At 49.4% G+C, this 19461-nt stretch overlaps 1 protein-coding gene across 2 annotated transcripts in view; it reads right to left on the bottom strand.

The window, feature by feature from the left end:
- Positions 1–19461, bottom strand: part of ARHGAP39 (Rho GTPase activating protein 39) — a 184426-nt gene that overhangs the window by 104607 nt on the left and 60358 nt on the right. For both annotated transcript variants that reach the window (XM_081323028.1, XM_081323027.1), the window contains exon 2: positions 487–921. In XM_081323028.1, coding sequence (XP_081179154.1) covers positions 487–921 — 435 coding nt within the window. The remainder of the gene's footprint in view (positions 1–486; positions 922–19461) is intronic.

Below are 19461 nucleotides of genomic sequence, written 5' to 3' on the forward strand. Positions count from 1 at the left end.
ATTCTATTCTATTCCAATTCCAATTCCATATTCTATTCCATTCCATATTCCATTCCATATTGTATTGTATTGTATTGCATTGCATTGCACTGCACTGTATTCCATTCCATTTCATATCCCATTCCATTCCATATTCTATTCAATTCCATTCCATATTTTATTTCATTCCATATTGTATTGTATTGTATTGCATTGTATTCCATTCCATTCCATTCCATATTCTATTCTATTCTATTCTATTCTATTCTGTTCTGTTCTGTTCTGTTCTGTCCTGTCCTGTCCTGTCCTGTCCTATCCTATCCTAATTTCATTCCATTCCAATAATTCTGTTCTATTCTATTCCATTCCATTCCATTCCAATTCCATATTGTATTCCATTCCATATTCTGTTCTGTTCTGTTCTGTTCTGTTATTCTGTTCTATTCTATTCGGCTCCACATTCTATTCCATCCCATCCAATTCAACAGTGACAAACTGCCACCTTACCTTTCTGCTTCTTCCTTAACGATGGCAAACTGTGTCGTCTGCCGGGTTGGCCGGTTCTGCTCGGGAACCTTCTCTCCAGCCTCCAGCTCCTGCTCCAGAGAGGAGCTGGTGCTCCCTTCGCGGCTGACATTGGTGCTATGCCCCGGGCTGTTCTCGGTGGAGGCCCGAGGGGACTCGGTGTTCTGCTTCAGCGTCTGGAGTTTGGCCAGAGGGATGATGTCGCAGTTCTGCGGCCGGTGCCACACTGTCCGTTGGGTGGTGGCATTGTAGTAGTAGAAGCGGGAGGTGTTGGGGTCAAAGAGCTCCCACCACTGGTTCTCGTTGGTCCGCTTGATGCGGACGCCGGCTGGAGGGTCCCAGACGCACTCGCCCGTGATCAGGTTGGCGTACATGCGCTCCCGCGTGCGAGGTTCAATGATTTCCACCCATTCCAGCCTGCGAGGAACAAACACAACGAGAGAGGGAGAAACGGGGAGAGAGAAAGCGCATTAGAAGTTGGCATTTATTGATGTCTTCTCTTTCTCTTTTTTCTTGCTTATTTTATTGTTCTATTGCATACATGTCAAACACAAGGCCCGGGGGCCAGATCCGGCCCGCGAAGTGGTTTCATGCGGCCCGCGAAGCCATCCTGGAGACAGTGAGGGAATGGTCCCCAGTGCCTTGGCCTTGGCCTTGGCCCAGAGACCCTCCTGCCAGAGACCCTCAGATCTGTCCCACTCCTGCCCAGGCCCCCCCATAGGCACCCTTGATGCAAACGATGTAGAGCTGGCCACGCCCACCCAGTAGGCCATATGCACTCTAGCCATGCCCACCCAGGAGGCCACGCCCACCCAGGCCATACCCCCACCCACCCCCACCCCACCACCCCACCCCGAGGGCAACCGCAATGCTGATGCGGCCCTCAATGAAATTGAGTTTGACACCCCTGTTCTTTTGTAATTTTACTTTTGCTTTTTCTGTTGTGAGGGGGGAGGAGGGGGAAGAGGGAGGGGGAGGAGGGAGAGAGAGCAGAAGGAGGAGGGAGGAAGAGGAGGGAGGGGGAGGAGAAGGGGAGGAGGGAGGAGGAAGGAGGAAGAGAAGGGGGAGGAGGAAGAGGGAGAAGGGGAAGGAGGGAGGATGGAAGATGAGGGAGGAGAAAGGAGGGGGAGGAGGAAGAAGGAGGGAGGAAGGGAGAAGGAGAGGAGGGAGGAGGGAGGAGGAGGAGGAGGAGGAGGAGGGGGAGAAATGAGATGGGGAAGAGGGGGAAGGGAGGAGGAGGAGGAGAAGGAGGAGGTGGTGGTGAAGAATTTCCATCCTGCGACAATCTCTGTAACACCATCAAACATCCAGATCTGCCCATCCCAGGTCCTTGGAAAGAACTCGACCAGTAGATAAAAATGCCAAACCCACTCTGAACATCCGGCTGACTGTGCGACAAACCAACAAACCGTAATAACCAACAACAACAGGAGCCAGAATTGAGAAGACAGCAAAGCCAAATGTTGTGATTCAGGGTCAGCCTGTGGGTTCGGCAGTTGGGTCGGACGACTCAGAGGAGGAGGGAGGTGTTGAAGACCTTGCTGAGGGGGTTGAAGATCTTGCTGATGAGAGCCCTCAGCCAGGCCCCTCCCACTTGGTCACCACGGAGACCCAGCTGTGTGAGCCTGACAGCGTGGATGAAGATGACCCACAGCTGGCCCGGTTCAAGGACGCCCGACGCAGGAGGCAGTCAATTAGGAGTAAACAGAGGAAGGCAATGGGGCTCCTCGGAAGGAGGCAGAGAGAAGCCACGCCCTGAACTCTATATAAGGGGAATGTGTGGGGAGGGCTGGTTTGCTGAAGGCAACCGCTCGGATGGTTCATGTTTCTTAAAGCTCCTGTTTCTTGGTTCGTGTCTTGTTTGTTTTTGTAGCTATAAATTTGGCAGGCGTAATTCCAGCCTCTTGCCGTTTGTAAAGGGGTAGTCACTGCCTTTTCTGCAGGGCCGGTAGCAGGCTGGTACAGAACACCAAAATGGAGAAGACAGCGACAGGCAGTTAAGTGCCGCCTGTGCAAAGAAGCTGAAGAAACAGTGGGCCACCTGGCAAGCTGCTGCAAGAAGATCGCCCACAGTCTGACTCCAAGCAGCGGCACGACAAAGGAGCAACAATGGTGCACCCGGAAAATGTGCAAGAAATATCATTTGCCTGCAAGCCAGAACCGATGGGGCCATAAAATAGAGAAAAGTCATAGAAAATGAAGAAGTTAAACTGCTCTGGGACGGCGGTGGCTAGCGTGCACGCGCATTCGCCAACGGGTGCGCGCACGGCAGCGGCGCTAGCATGCGTGTGCATGCGCAAGCGGGCTGCATGCAACCGTGGTGCACACTGGAGCCCACACGCATGCACAAACAGGCCATGTGCATCCGTGGCATGCACACTGGCGCCCGCGTGCCTGCACAAACGGGACGCTGGCACCCACACAATGCTGGCGGCGGTGCTAAGGTCCCCACGCATGCACAAATGGGATCGCTAGTGCCCGCGCGGCAGTGCTACCGCAAGCGGGAAGAGGCTCACCGGCTATTTTTAGGGCCTGGTGGCCAACCATAGGTTGGGGACCCCTGTCCTACAACCTCACCTCCCTTGTGTGATATCTTGCACGGCACCCCAGTTTTTTCCACTTAGGTGCCCTCCAAACAAGTTAGATCCAGGGGCAGCCCCAGGATATGTGTCTGTCACTGCCAAGATTGTTGTCTCGACAAGAGCAGGCAAGGATCTACTCTTTGTATGTGCACTTCGACTTTTTTTTTTGCCACACACAAATTCTACGGCAGACAACACCCCCACCCCCCCGGTTACTCCCCAATTTTTGTTCGTGGCAACTGCCGCTCTTCTCCACACACCTGGGCAGAGACAAACTGGTGTAGGCAACAAACACCGTCCAGAACCCCAAAAACATCAGCAAACAACGCAAGACAGTTTGCAACGGGTCCCCGTTGAATCCTTTTGCTCAGAAATTCTGGATTTCTATTATGGATTGTTAATAGCAGATGTTTCAAACTACTGCTTATCCCTCCTACTCGTACAAATAAATGTAATTAGATACCCCGTCCCTTAATTGCGGCCTATGTTTTTGCCGTTGTTTTTTTTTAATCTCAAGCTGTGAAAGGGAAGAAATTATGCAAGACACACGTTGAAGATCGCAGGAAAAATGGAAACGAAATACAGATAAAACTTCAACGGTGGCACCACGTAAGTTGGAAGTGCTATCGGTGGTCGGAAGTAAGGAATGACGGAAATGTGGCTGGGACACAGATGTGCAACGAGTGTTTTGAGGCCTTCTAGAACCCGTATTTCTCAATCTTGATCACTGGAAGATGTGTGGACTGCAACTCCCAGAATTCCCCAGCAAACTTTGCAGTGATTTGTCCAACGTGGTATAGGGTAGGGCTGTTCAGCCTTGGCAACTTTAAGAATTGTGGACTTCATCTCCCAGAATCCCATGCTGGCTGGGGAATTCTGGCAGCTGGCCAGCTGGGGAATTCTGGGAGTTGAAGTCCACAAGTTTTAAAGTTGCCAAAGTTGGACCCCTTTGTCTAGATCTCTTGCCTAAGCAGCGGGCTGGACTAGACGACCTCCAAGGTCCCTTTCAACTTTGCTGTTCTGTTATTCTGTAGGGGTTGTCCTCGACTTATGACCACAATTGAGCCCAACCTTTCTGTCGGTAAGTGAGACATCTGTTAAGTGAGTTTCTCCCCGTTTTATGGCCTTTCCTGCCCCAGTTCTTAAGTGAATCACTGCAGTTGATTAGTTAGCAACACAACTGTGCGTTGCTTCCCCATCGACTTTGCTTGTCTGAATGTCGCAAAAGGGGATCCCGTGACCCCAGGACACCGCAACCGTCGTAAGTACATGCCAGTTGCCAAGTGTCTAAATTTTGATCACGTGACCACAGGGATGCTGAAACGGTCGTTAAGTATGAAAAACGGCCAAAAGTCACTTCTTCCAGGGCCGCTGTAACCTCAGTCACTAAACGAACGCTTGTTAAGTACTCGTGGATTTCAACTCCCAGAATCCCGTGCTGGCTGGGGAATGGTGGGAGTTGAAGTCCACAAGTCTTAAAAGCTGCCAAGGCTGGACAGCTGGGTGTCCTGCTCAAGCAGGGGGCTGGACTAGAAGACCTTCAAGGTCCCTTCCAACGCGGTCACCCTGTATTAAACAAGTCCGCGTTGGCCAAGTGCACAAATGACACTCAGCCACAAGCGAAGTGCAATCCAGCCAATAAAGGACCGCTGGCGGGCTTCCCTTCGAATCCACGGCCATTCCAAGATTTATAAATTGACTAAATCAACGGGCCGTGATTTACACACCGTGCCGCCCGCCGGAGCTGAGCCGGGAGCCCAGCCACGTGGCTTTCCATGATTAAAATCCAAATGTCGGTGGTTACTTCCCTTCGCCAGGCGCGGCCTCGTCTGGCAGAGATTTCCACCTGCCTGTATCCAAAGAGCAGCTCCTCGAAGCCCACAAACGCACCCACGGGCGCGCACTTTGCGCCAAGCACTTCGAGGCCCATCTGCTGCGGTTTTCCAAGCAACAATTAAACACGGAGGCTACTCAAATTCGGTAATGAATTATCTCCTGGGTTCCGGAAGCCCAGGCTCTCTGTTCCCGAGGCCCGATGATGCTGAGTCTGTGCAACAACTCCTCATTGTGGTATACTTAAATTTCTTTCTTTTCTTCCCACCCCCCACCCCGTTACGGCTGCTCTGCTTTTCACGGCACATCCCGATTTGTTAGAAGCGACGCTGAATCCGGAGGGGAACATTGTGATGAGAACATGGTTCTGGTTGCTGTAGGAACGGCAAGCGGGTTGCTGGGATCCAGAAGAGCGATTCTGGCATCTTTGATGCACCGCCGTGGCGCAGAATGGTCCGTTTTCATTGTCGTGTCTTCAGTTGCCACGCAGAGCATGGCGTCTCCCAGGAAACAGGGCTGCTTTCCGTTGCGGCTCTTCCTTCCATGGGGCAAAGATTCCCCAGCCTCAGGGGAATTCACCGAAGAAGCAAAGAGAAGGAAGCAAGCTGGGGGGGCTCCTGGACGGCCTCTGAGCTTGGGGTTTTTCTTGCAGACGTCCTGTTACGCAAGCAGCACCGATGAGTAATGAATAGTAGGGTAATGAAACTCCACGTTCAGAGACACCCCCCCCCCTCAAGGAGCCCACAGGCATCTTCTTTCTCCCCCTTGCAAACTCTGATGAGGTTACCTAGTTGGGTCATGAAACGTCTGCGGGAAAACCACCAAGCTCAGAGAACATAAAGGACCCCAGAGTCATCGTTCTCCTCCTCCTCCCCACAAACCTTTCTAACACTGATGATGTTCCCTAGTTCGGTCATGAAATGTTTGCAAGAAACAAACAAGCACAAAGAGCACCAAAGAACCCATAATCCTCATCCTGCTCCCCTCTGGAAACTGCACTCCTAGCACTGATGATGTTACCTAGTTGGGTCATGAAACGTCTGCAAGAAAACAGCCAAGCTCAGAGAGCACCAAGGACCCCACAGTCGTCCTCCTCCTCCTCCTCCTCCTCCTCCTCTCCACTACATAAATCCCACTCCCTTCTAGCACTGATGATGTTCCCTAGTTGGGTCATGAAACGTCTGCAAGAAAACCCCCAAGCTCAGAGAGCACCCGGGACCCCACAGTCCTCCTCCTCCTCCTCCTCCTCTCCATAAACTCCACTCCCTTCTAGCACTGATGATATCACATAGTTGGGTCATGAAATGTCTGCAAGAAAACCCCCAAGGACCCCACAGTTCGACCCTGAGCTACAAATATTCTCTTTTATGAGAAGTTGATTGTGAAAAGACAATATCCTATGAACCGAGCTGATTTTGCTTGTAGGAAGCTGGCTGGGAAAACTCAAGAGAGCTCCAAGGGCCCCTCCTTTGGCGGGTCTCTGACAATTTGCCGCGGCCAACTCGCCACGGCTAACTTGCCATGGCAAACTCAGCACAGGACAAGTCACGATGGCTAACTCGCCACGGGACGAGAGTTACACTAATGGTTGAATGGAATCATTCAAGAAAGAATGCAAAAGGACAGACAGAATGAAATGGGAATGGCCAGTTACCATGTTTTTTTATATTTTAAATAATAATATTGAATTGCTAATTTTTCCTGCAGCAAGTTGGCTGTTGTGAGTTGGCCAGGGCGAGTTGGCCATTGTGAGTTGGCCAGGGCAAGTGGGCCATTGTAAGTTGGCCATTGTGAGTTCACCAGGGCAGGTTGGCCATTGTGAGCTGGCCATTGTGAATTGGCCATTGTGAGTTGCCAAATGTGCGTTGGCCATGGCAAGTTGGCCATTGTGAGTTGGAGAGAGCAGGTTGGCCATTGTGAGTTGCCAATTGTGAGTTGGCCAGGGCAAGTTGGCCATTGTGAGTTGCCAACTGTGAGTTAGCCAGGGCAAGTGGGCCATTGTGAGTTGCCAACTGTGAGTTAGCCAGGGCAAGTTGGCCATTGTGAGAGGACATTGTGAGTTGGCCATGGCAAGTAGGCCATTGTGAGTTGGCCATGGCAAGTAGGCCATTGTGAGTTGGCCAGGGCAAGTGGGCCATTGTGAGCTGGTTGTTGTGAGATGGCCATTGTGAGTTATCCAGGGCAAGTTGCCATTGTAAGATGGCCATTGTGAGTTGGCCGGGGCAAGTTGGCCATAATGAGTTGGCCATTGTGAGTTGGGTGATGGCAAGTTGGCCACTGTGAATTGGCATTGTGAGTTGTTGACACCTCTGCAAAAACCACCCCACTCTCTCTAGCACTGATGATGTTACTTAGTTGAGTCATGAAACGTCTGCAAGAAAACCACCATGCTCAGAGAGCACCAAGGACCCCACATCTTCCTCCTCCTCCTCTTCCTCCTCCTTCCCCTCCTCTTCCTCCTCCTCCACTCAACAGACCCCACTCCCTTCTAGCACTGATGATGTTACCTAGTTGGGTCATGAAATGTCTGCAAGAAAACCACCCAGCCCACAGAGCACCAAGGAGCCCTCACGTGGAGAAACTTTGGTGGTCTTCCCCTTCCAGAAGGGGTGGCAGCTTTACTGCTCAAGCTTCCTGCGGAAAGACTCACTTTCACGGCCTCTTCGCAGCCAAGGCCTCCCCACATGCTCCTGGACCATCCAAGTCCTACCACCGTATTCCTCGTGCCCAGGCTAAGAGCCCACGAGGGGGGCAGCCGGGCGCGGAATCTGCCATTCAATCTGCCCACTTCATGAATATCGGGGAAAGCAGATGCCATGACGCAAGCAGCAATTTTGGCACCTGCGGTTCTAAGCCTTTCTCTATGCTGGAACTTCCTGGTTAGCAAAGTGGGCTATAAAAACCACAATGCCGCTCCCAGAATTGTGCAATTATTGCAGCTTGCAATGATCTAAATTTGGCCGGTGCAGAAAAAAGGCGAAGCTGGAGCTGCTTAGTCCCTCAGCCTCGGCCACTTTAAGACTTGTGGACTTCTATTCCCAGAATTCCTCAGCCAGCTTTCCTCAGCCTCAGCCACTTTAAGACTTGTGGACTTCAACTCCCAGAATTCCTCAGCCAGCTTTCCTCAGCCTTGGCCACTTTAAGACTTGCGGACTTCAACTCCCAGAATTCCTCAGCCAGCTTTCCTCAGCCTTGGCAACTTTTAAGACTTGTGGACTTCAACTCCCAGAATTCCTCAGCCAGCTTTCCTCAGCCTTGGCCACTTTAAGACTTGCGGACTTCAACTCCCAGAATTCCTCAGCCAGCTTTCCTCAGCCTCGGCCACTTTAAGACTTGTGGACCTCAACTCCCAGAATTCCTCAGCCAGCTTTCCTCAGCCTCGGCCACTTTAACACTTGCGGACTTCAACTCCCAGAATTCCTCAGCCAGCTTTCCTCAGCCTTGGCAACTTTTAAGACTTGTGGACTTCAACTCCCAGAATTCCTCAGCCAGCTTTCCTCAGCCTTGGCCACTTTAAGACTTGCGGACTTCAACTCCCAGAATTCCTCAGCCAGCTTTCCTCAACCTTGGCCACTTTAAGACTTGTGGACCTCAACTCCCAGAATTCCTCAGCCAGCTTTCCTCAGCCTCGGCCACTTTAACACTTGCGGACTTCAACTCCCAGAATTCCTCAGCCAGCTTTCCTCAGCCTTGGCAACTTTTAAGACTTGTGGACTTCAACTCCCACAATTCCTCAGCCAGCTTTCCTCAGCCTTGGCCACTTTTAAGACTTGTGGACGTCAACTCCCAGAATTCCACAAGTCCACAAGTGGCCAAGGTTGAGGACCCGTACCTTAGAAGATCAGGAGATTCTAGAAGACGATAGCAAACGTCTTCTGAATTGTTTTTAAACAAAGACAGGAGAGGAATTTTCTCCGCTTTAACGCATTTCTCCTGCTACGGAAATGCCAGGGCAAAGAAGGGGAATGCCAAAATGAGGCACAGAACAAAAACACAGAACCACGGATTCCTAGCACCAGAAGGGACCTTGGAGGCCTTCTAGACCAACCCGCTGCTCAAAGCAGAAGACTTTATACCGCCGCCAGTCAAGCGGTTGTCCGGTCAGTTTTTGAAAAGCACTTACATACGACAAAAGAGTGGCAGAAACTGGATGTGCCTTGTTTGATGAAGAGAAGGACTAGGGGTGACGGGATAGCGGTCTTCTAATGTCTAAGGGGTCCCCATAAAGAAGAAGGGGGTCAAGCTATCCTCCCAAGCACCTCCAGTGGAAGAGCTTGCACCCAGATGATGATGATGATGATGATGATGATGATGATGATTACTATTATTACTATTATTACTATTATTATTATTATTAATTAAACTTATATGCCGCCCTTCTCCCGCAGGACCCAGGGCGGTTCACAAGGCAATTAAAACAACATCACAATACAAAAATTAATAACAATTAAAATAGATTAAATTATCCTTAATTAAAATCTAAAACCCCTTTAACTCTGATTTAAAAACCCAATTACAATAAGTTAAAAAGTTAAAAAATCCTCAGTCCTGGCCGGAAAGCTCAAAGAGCCAGGTCTTCAGGTCCCGGCGGAACGAAAGAAAATCAGGGGCAGTCCTAAGCTCTACGGGTAACTGGTTCCAGAGGGCAGGCGTGCCCACAGAGAAGGCCCTCTCCCTGGGCGTTGCCCGCCGGCAATCCTTTGCTGGCGGCACCCTGAGAAGACCCTCAGGCGCTGCATTACTGGAGGCTTTTAAGAAAAGATTAGACAAGCATTTGTCTGGAATGGTATAGGGTCTCCTGCCTGAGAAGGGGGTTGGACTAGATGACCTCCAAGGTCCCTTCCAACTCTATTCTGTAAGAGTCTCCTGCCTGAGCAGGGGGTTGGACTAGATGACCTCCAAGGCCCCTTCCAACTCTATTCTGTAAGAGTCTCCTGCCTGAGCAGGGGGTTGGACTAGATGACCTCCAAGGTCCCTTCCAACTCTATTCTGTAAGAGTCTCCTGCCTGAGCAGGGGGTTGGACTAGATGACCTCCAAGGCCCCTTCCAACTCTGTTACTCTGCAAGGGTCTCCTGCTTGAGGAGGGGGTTGGACTAGATGACCTCCAAGGCCCCTTCCAACTCTAATCTGTAAGTCTCCTGCCTGAGCAGGGGGTTGGACTAGATGACCTCCAAGGTCCCTTCCAACTCTATTCTGTAAGAGTCTCCTGCCTGAGCGGGGGGTTGGACTAGATGACCTCCAAGGTCCCTTCCAACTCTGTTACTCTGCAAGGGTCTCCTGCTTGAGGAGGGGGTTGGACTAGATGACCTCCAAGGCCCCTTCCAACTCTAATCTGTAAGTCTCCTGCCTGAGCAGGGGGTTTGACTAGATGACCTCCGAGGTCCCTTCCAACTCTATTCTGTAAGAGTCTCCTGCCTGAGCAGGGGGTTGGACTAGAGGACCTCCGAGGTCCCTTCCAACCCTGTTATTCTGTTATCACTTTATAAAGCCTTAGCAAGACCACAAGGTTCTTGAGAGAAGGCTGGTTAGTCTCAAAAGACAGAATAACAGTACGACGAAGTTGGAAGGCACCTCGGAGGTCTTCTAGTCCAACCCCCTGCCCAAGCAGGAGACTCTATACCACTCTGGGCAAATAGTTGTCCAATCTCTTCTTAAAAACCTCTAGTGATGGAGCGCCCACAGCTTCTGTTCCACTGATGGATTGATCTGGGATTATAGAACAACAGAATCACAGAGCTGGAAGGGACCTCGGAGGTCCTCTAGTCCAACCCCCTGCTCAGGCAGGAGACCCCATACCACTTCAGACGAACGGCTGGCCAGTCTCTTCTTGAAAAACCTCCAGTATTGGAGACCCCAGAAGACCAGGAGAGAAGGCTGCCAGACGATCTGCTCCAGGCCACCCAAGCTAGCCGAAGACCACCTCCGCCTCTTTGCCACCCCAACCAGCTGCCTAGGCCGAGACCGCTCCGATTTTCCTTTCCCGACAAAACCTCCCTCCCTTTCCCACCCGGAACCTGTAATTACGCCCCACCCCCCCTGGGCATCCCACGGCCGGCTGAGCAATTACCTTAACGACAGGCAGGCCGGTCAATGGTCACACACAGCTTCCCAAATAACACCTCTCTCTCTCTCTCTTTTCCTTCCTCTCTGTCTTCTTCCTGCCTGTCCTTCCTCTCTCTCCTCTCTTTCTCTCCTTCCTCTCTCTTCTCTCTCCTTCCTCTCTGTCTCTCCTTCCTCTCTTCTATCTTTCTCTCTTCCTCTCTCTTCTGTCTCTCCCTCTCTCCTCTCTCCTTCCTCTCTCTCGTCTATCTCTCTCTCCTTCCTCTCTCTCTGTCTCTTTCCTTCCTCTCTCCTTCCTCTCTCCTCTCTCCTCTCTCCCTCTCTCCTTCCTGTCTCTTGTCTATCTCTGTCTCTCTCCTTCCTCTCTCTCTCCTCTTTCCTTCCTCTCTCTCCCTCCTCACGCCTCTCTCCCTCTCTCTTCTCTGTCTCTCTCCTTCCTCTCTCGTCTATCTCTCTCTCCTTCCTCTCTTTCCTTCCTCTGTCTCTCCTTCCTCTCCTCTCTCTCCTCTCTTCCTCTCCTCTCCCTCTCTTTTTCTCCCTCTCCTCTCTCTCCTTCCTCTCTTTCTCTCTCTCTCTCCTCTCTCCTTCCTCTCTTTCTTTCTCTCTCTCCTTCCTCTCTCTCCTCTCTACCTCTCTCTCCTTCCTGTCTCTTGTCTATCTCTCTCTCTCTCCTTCCTCTCTCTCTCCCTCTCTCTGTCTCTCTTCCTCTCTCTCCTTCCTCTGTGTCTTTCCTTCCTCTGTCTCTCCTTCCTCTCTCCTCTCTCTCTTCCTCTCTCCTTCCTCTGTCTCTCCTTCCTCTCTTCTCTCTATCTCTCTCTTCTCTGTCTCTCCTTCCTCTCTCCCTCTCTCCTCTCTCCTTCCTCTCTTTCTTTCTCTCTCTCCTTCCTCTCTCTCCTCTCTACCTCTCTCTCCTTCCTGTCTCTCTCCTCTCTCTCTGTCTCTCTCCTTCCTCTCTCTCTCCTCTTTCCTTCCTCTCTCTCTCTCCCTCTTTTCTCTGTCTCTCTCCTTCCTCTCTCTTTCCTTCCTCTGTCTCTCCTTCCTCTCTCTCCTCCTCTCTCCTTCCTCTGTGTCTCTCTCCTTCCTGTGTCTCTCTCCTCTCTCTTCCTCTCCTCTCCCTCTTCTCTCTCTCTCTCTCTCTTTCCTTCCTCTCTTACCTCTCTGTTTCTCTCTCTCTCTCTGAGCAACTCACAAGAGCAGCGGGAGCAGGATCGCTTTTAGCTCATCCGGCGCCCAAACAAAAGACGAAACCCAGGGAGCTGGAACACACAATACACGGACCGCGACCGATGCTATTCTGGAGATCCGGTTGCTGCCACGCAAGGGCCGAAAGCAGCAACTCTGAGTCACAACCGCTGGGGAGCTCAGCGCCAGGTGGCTTTGGCCAAGCAGCAGGATTGAACAGATGCCAGCCCAAAGAAAAAAGCAGGCCGAACAGCTTCCAGCTACCTGTAAATAGCACATCCCCCCCCTTTTTTTTTCCTTCTCCCGCCTCCAGAAATCTAGAAAAAGCCTTAAAGCTGGTAGTCCTTGACTTACGACCAAATCTGAGGCTGGGGTTACAGTCGTTAAGTCGTGGCAGTCCTTAAGTGGGTCACTTAGGAGCTTTTTCACAGCTGCCATTAAGCAAACCCACTTTTGTCCAGGGGTATTTCCACACACCCCCAGAAAATGGAAACAAATGTCAGAAACTGGCTAAAAATACTGTAATTTGAGGTCACATGAATGTGGGACACTGCAGACAACCAGAAATGTCATCCGATTGCCAAGCATACAAAATATGGCCATAGAACAGAACGGAATATATGGAATGAAATAAATAACAGAAACAGAAACAGAAGAATAGAATAGAATAGAATAGAATAGAATAGAATAGAATAGAATAGAATAGAATAGAATAGAATAGAATAGAATAGAATAGAATAGAATAGAATAGAATAGAATAGAATAGAATAGAATAGAATAGAATAGAATAGAATAGAATAGAATAGAATAGAATATATGGAGTGGAGTGGAAAGAATAGAATAGAATAGAATAGAATAGAATAGAATAGAATAGAATAGAATAGAATAGAATAGAATAGAATAGAATAGAATATAGAATATAGAATATAGAATATAGAATATAGAATGGAATATAGAATGGAATGGAATAGAAAATATGGAATGGAATGAAATAGAAATAAAACAGAATAGAATAGGGAATAACAGGGATCTTGGAGGTCTCAGAATTCAGGAACTGGATCATCAGTAGATCTGGGAAGGTCCCTCCTAAGTTGAGTCACTAAGCAAAAGGATGTAAATTGAGGACTTCCTGTATTCAACCTGCTCCCTTTCCAGAAGCCTTGAACTGCAAGTCCCATAATCCCTGCCAGCCTAGGTACCCTCTCTCTCTTGCTTGTAAAATATTGCTATTGTCATCCAAGTGGTGGTGACAAGGAGGGAGAGAGAGGAGAGAGGGAGAGACAGGAAGAGGGGGGAGAAGGCAGAGAGGAAGAGAGAGAGGAGAGAGAGGGAGAGAGGAGAGAGAGAGGGAGAGAAGGAAAGAGGAGGAGAGAGGGAGAGAGAGGGAGAGAGAGAGAGAGGAAGAGAGAGGGGAGAGGAGAGAAAGAGAGGAGAGACGAAGGAAGAGAGAGAGGAGAGAGGGAGAGAAGGAAAGAGGAGAGAGGAAGAGAGAGAGAGTGGAGAGAGGTTAGAGGAAGAGAGAGAGGAGAGAGGGAGAGAGAAGGAGAGAGGGAGAGGGGGAGAGAGGAGAGGAGAGAGGGAGGGAGGGACTGAGTGCTCTCTGAGCTTGCTTGTTTTCTTGCAGACATTTCATTACCCAACCAGGTAACCTCATCAGCGCTAGAAGGTGCAAAACCAGTGGTGGGATTCAGCTGGTTTGCACCGGTTCATCAGAAACTGGTGGCTAAATTTTGCTGAGTTCGGAGAACCGGCTTAATGCACAGTGCTTCCGGAAATCCAGCCTAGGCCTCGTGGAGGCCTCCCAGGCCTAGAAAGAGCCCGCCGGAAGTGCGTGGATGCCACTTCCGGAAGTCCGTGCTAGGCCTCGGAGGCCCAGGCCTGCATCCAAGAAGAGAACCAGTTGTATTTGAATCCCACCACTGTGCAAACCCCCCACTCCCTTCTAGGTACGAACGCGTCCGGCGATCTTGATGCTATCCCTCGGCTGACGCAGCCTAGGATCGCAATGGCTTGTTCGGCAGCTGCGGCATCTTACCATTCTCATCATTTTTGACCGAGCCACGTGGAAAGGCATCCTCCCAGTCCCACCCTTGTCTGGTGGGAAGCAACAGCACACACACACACAAACACGCACACAAACACGCACACAGTCACCGTCCTCCCAAAACATAGCCAACAGAGCAAGTACCCGCCACGTGCAAACACCTTTTGACCGTTTCTGACAGCTGCGCAAGCACAAATCTTGTTGACACCGCATTACGGGGGAAACCCAAATCCCACCGACCCTTTTCGGCAAAAAAGGTACACAAGCCCCACCATTTGTCCTATCCTTACGCTCCCTTGTCTTCCGTTAACTGTGGGAACGTTTGCTGAACTACACCGCAGAACTTCAACCACTTTGCGTCCACGGAGGCCTTTGCAGGCCCTGCTGGAGGGGCCAGCCTGATGGAAATTAATAAGCTACATTTTTCCAGCCCCTTCCTCAAGGGAAAAGCCATTAATTGCCTCTCTGGAAGACTGGACTTCCTGATTACATCCAAAATGCTGGAAAAAGAGAGAGAGTCCACTCAGCTGGTAGAGCAGGGGTGGGGAACGATGGCCCGTTTGTGACTTGTGGACTTCAACTCCCAGAATTCCTGAGCCCGCAAAGCCCATAAAGCTGACCTGGGGAATTCTGGGAATTGAAGTCCACCCATCTTAAAAGTTGTCAAGGTTGAAAAACACTGGCTTAACACGTGATGTAAAATCTTCTAATAATGGTCTGTTCGAGAAATGATGCTTCAACCACAATCTAGTACAGATTAGGAAGGTAGCCATTATTTCAAAGAGGGCAGAACTACATCCTGGTACAAAAGTAATCATGATTCTCATTCTCTCTCTCTCTCTCTCTCTCTCTCTCTCTCTCTCTCTCTCTCTCTCTCTCTCTCTCTCTCTCATAATAATAATGATAATGATAATAATAATTGCATCCAGTTCGCTCTTAAGGCAGATCCACTGATCCACAAGCACAATGGTTCCATTTTTCCTTATCTTCTTCCCCCTTCTTTGTCAAATCTAATGGGAATATAAAACCGCTAGATCAAACGCCCTTGCAAAATGAGCTTCAAAGAATCTTTTATCTGCCCTGGTGTTTGTATAGTCTTCTTTGTCCATTCATTTATTTCTCACCATTTGTTCCCTTCCAGATTCAGAATCCAAGGGTCCCGCTCGGCCTTGCCACGGATGGTCAATTCTCTAGTTATTCCTACGAGACTTCCTGCTCGGTAGCCTTCAAGGGCAAGAGTGGAAAAGACAAAATGTTCGGATCCATTTTGCGCTGCTCACTATGAAGAGATTCTTCACAGTGCAATGCTTACCTCCCCAGAGTAAACTAAAATATATAAAATAGGAATAGAGAATAGAGAATAGAGAATAGAGAATAGAGAATAGAGAATAGAGAATAGAATAGAATAGAATAGAATAGAATAGAATAGAATAGAATAGAATAGAATAGAATAGAATAGAATAGAATAGAATAGAATAGAATAGAATAGAATAGAATAGAATAGAATAGAATAGAATAGAATATCTGGAATGGAATGGAATGGAATGGAATGGAAGGGAAGGGAAGGGAAGGGAAGGGAAGGGAAGGGAAGAGAAGAGAAGAGAAGAGAAGAGAAGAGAAGAGAAGAGAAGAGAAGAGAAGAGAAGAGAAGAGAAGAGAAGAGAAGCTGGAAGGGACCATGGGGGTCTTCTAGTCCAGCCCCCTGCTCAGGCAGGAAATCCTATACGTATAGACAGGAAACCTTATCTATAAGACCCTATTTTGGTCTTCAGAAGTGTATAATTTTCTTAGCCAACCTGAGGAAATCAATGTCTATGGAGATTCTCAATCATCCAAGTCCTAGGTGTCCCAAAGGTGATTTTTCCAAAAAGCAACTGGAGTTTCTTGGGGTTTTTTTTCTTGAAAATGTTTCACTTCTCATCCAAGAAGCTCGCTCCTTCCTTCCTTCCTTCCTTCCTTCCTTCCTTCCTTCCTTCCTTCCTTCATTCCTTCCTTCCTTCCTTCCTTCGCTGAAGAAGCTTCCTGGACGAGAAGTGAGGCATTTTCAAGAAAAAAAAACCAGAGACTTCAATTGCCTTTTTGAAAAAGTATCTTTGGAACAACCATGACTTGGACGATTGAGAATCTCCAAAGACCCCGAGATGGCTTCTTCAGTTCACTCTTCCTTTACTTTGTTTTTCTTTCTTTCTTTTTCTATTTTCTTTTCCTTCCTTCCTTCCTTCCTTCCTTCCTTCCTTCCTTCCTTCCTTCCTTCCTTCCTTCTCTCTCTCTCTCTCTTTTAAAGATGCTTCTTGGATGAGAAGCAAAACATTTTCAAAGAAAAAAATAACCCAAGAAACTCCAGTTGCTTTTTGGAAAATCACCTTGAAGAAACCAATGTACCCCTTTCCCACATTTAGGCAGGAAAAATCAAATGCACAGGTATAGTATAGGTGGTCCCTTGCTCAGCAGTGAAAGGGATCTCGGAGTCCTAGTGGACAATCCCTTAAATATGAGCCAGCCGTGTGCTGCAGCTGCCAAAAAAGCCAACACAGTGCTAGGCTGCATTAACAGAGGGATGGAATCAAGATCAAGTGAAGTACTAATACCACTTTACAATGCTTTGGTAAGGCCACACCTGGAATACTGCATCCAGTTTTGGTCACCACGATGTAAAAAAGATGTCGAGACTCTAGAAAGGGTACAGAGAAGAGCAACAAAGATGATTGGGGGACTGGGGGCTAAAACATATAGGGAACGGTTGCTGGAATTGGGTATGTGTAGTTTAACGAAGAGAAGGACGAGGGGGGACATGATAGCAGCCTTGCAATATCTCAGTATCCCCAAAGAAGAGGGAGTCAAGCTATTCTCTAAAACATCTGAAGGCAGGACAAGAAGCAACAGAGGGAAACTCATCAAGGAGAGAAACAACCTGGAACAAAGGAGGAATTTCCTGACAGTTAGAACAATTAACCTGTGGAACCACCTGCCTCCAGAAGCTATGAATGCTCCAACACTGGAGGTTTTTAAGAAGAGACTGGACAACCATTTATCTGAAATGGTACAGGGTTTCCTGCCTGAGCAGGGGGTTGGACTAGATGACCTCCAAGGTCCCTTCCAACTTATTATTATTATTATTAATTATATCCCGCCAAATGAAAGTCAAATTAAAATCCCTGAAAACGTGGCATTCTCCATCATTTCCACCCCAATTATTATTATTTTTTCCTACTCTTGCCTCACTTCCAGGACTCTCCCAGGTTATCTCTTGCTGGCTCGTAAAGCTTTCATCCCTGCCTTATCCCAAGCAACGTTTGCCTCTTGCCACCCATGCAGATTAATGACGGTGGCGGCAGCAAAATCCCATTTGGTTAATCTGGGTTTCCATCACCAACTTGCGTCATCCTGTTTGGGTCGTCCTGAAAGACCTCCGCGCCGGCATCTTGCCATATGTCTGCAGGCAGCTGCCAAAGATGGATTGACCAGCAGCATTGGGGTTTCTAAGGAGGCATTTAATTACAGCTGCGTCAGCACCGAGCACAGAACAGGTCCGACAAAGGAAGCATCCCAGTTCCTTTGGCTACATTTATTTATCCACCAGGATTGCACAGCTCTCCGGCCATCGGCCCTTCTGAACCAAGGCAGGGTGGGAGAAGATGGGAGCCTTCGTTGGAAAGGGGCATTTAGAGGCTGACTGTCAGTCGCGCCCTCTTCACTCCCAGCCACCTGTCCTGTGGGGCTAAGGGCCAAAGTCAAACAATGAGCCAGAAGAAGAAGAAGAAGAAGAAGAAGAAGAAGAAGAAGAAGAAGAAGAAGAAGAAGAAGAAGAAGAAGAAGAAGAAGAAGAAGAAGAAGAAGAAGAAGAAGAAGAAGAAGAAGAAGAAGAAGAAGAAGAAGAAGAAGAAGAAGAAGAAGAAGAAGAAGAAGAAGAAGAAGAAGAAGAAGAAGGAAGAAGAGGAGGAGGAGGAGGAGGAGGAGGAGGAGGAGGAGGAGGAGGAGGAGGAGGAGAAGAGGAGGAGGAGGAGGAGGAGGAGGAGGAGGAGGAGGAGGAGGAGGAGGAGGAGGAGGAGGAGGAGGATTCGGCACTCGGGATTCGACCCGCCAAACTGCCGACCATCTGGTCGACAAGCTCAGCGTCCTAAGCCACCGAGCCACCGCGTCCCTTTATTAGTAGTAGTATTAGTTTATTGTTGTTGTTGTTGTTGTTGTTGTTATTGTTGTTGCTGTTGTATTAGTATTATCATCTCCCCAGCCTGGGTGAAGAGGGCAACTTTAAGGCCTGTCATCCGGGGTGAAGAGAGGAGTCAAAGAAGGAACGTACGGAGGTCACGCATGAAAGGAAGAGTCGGGGGCCGGACTACCCGGCGAGACCCCAGGGATTAAACCCAGGGTTTTGTGGAAAGGAACCCCGAGGAGCAATCCGATATTCCATAAGCCTCTGCAATTTCCTCTGGCATTTAAAAGAAACTTTGCATAGAGAGAGAGAAGGGGGGGGAGAGAGAGAAAGTTCCACCAACGCTCCACAATCCCTGCCGCTTTTCTCAAACCCGACCCAGCCAGGGTTGGCATCAATGGGGCCTTTGAAATCGGCAAGACTCCGAAAAACATCTGACTCAGCCGGCAGCGCCTTCAATTGCCCTCTTGTTTTACGCGGCGTGGGGCGCTTCAGCGGGTCCAAAGAAGGTGGCTGGGGAAGCAAGGCCATCTGAGGGATGGGAAGGGCTCCTGGCAAGAGGCCTTAATCCTCCGGCTTCCCAGAAACGCAGCGCGCCCGGCAATATATAAATTACATTTTGAAGAAAGCTGGCACCAGCGTCTTCCACGGTGAAGGCTCCCGGCGACGCGGAGGAACGCAGAGAGGCTGGAAGCAAAGCTGGCATCGGAAGCAGAAATCCCCACCCGCTTCCCAAAGAGAGGCCGGCGGCCCACCGCCCACACGTGCCCCAGAGGTGTGGAGAAAGTTCTCCCCCATTCCAGAGGTCAGCCCCACTTGCATGTGGGCTGCCGTGAAAAGCCACCTCGTTCTCAACTCTCAACAGGCCGAGCACCTAGAGCAAGGGCCTTCAAACTTGGCCCTCTGGTGACTTGTGGACTTCAACTCCCAGAATTCCTCAGCCAGGAGGCTTTAAGACAGGGGTCATCAAACTTGGCCCTTTGGTGACTATGTTAGATTTCTATTCTATTCTATTCTATTCTATTCTATTCTATTCTATTCTATTCTATTCTATTCTATTCTATTCTATTCTATTCTATTATTTCATTCCATTCCATTCCAT

This window comes from Vipera berus, assembly GCF_964194415.1.
Source record: "Vipera berus genome assembly, chromosome: 3".
In the NCBI taxonomy this organism is placed as follows: domain Eukaryota; kingdom Metazoa; phylum Chordata; class Lepidosauria; order Squamata; family Viperidae; genus Vipera; species Vipera berus.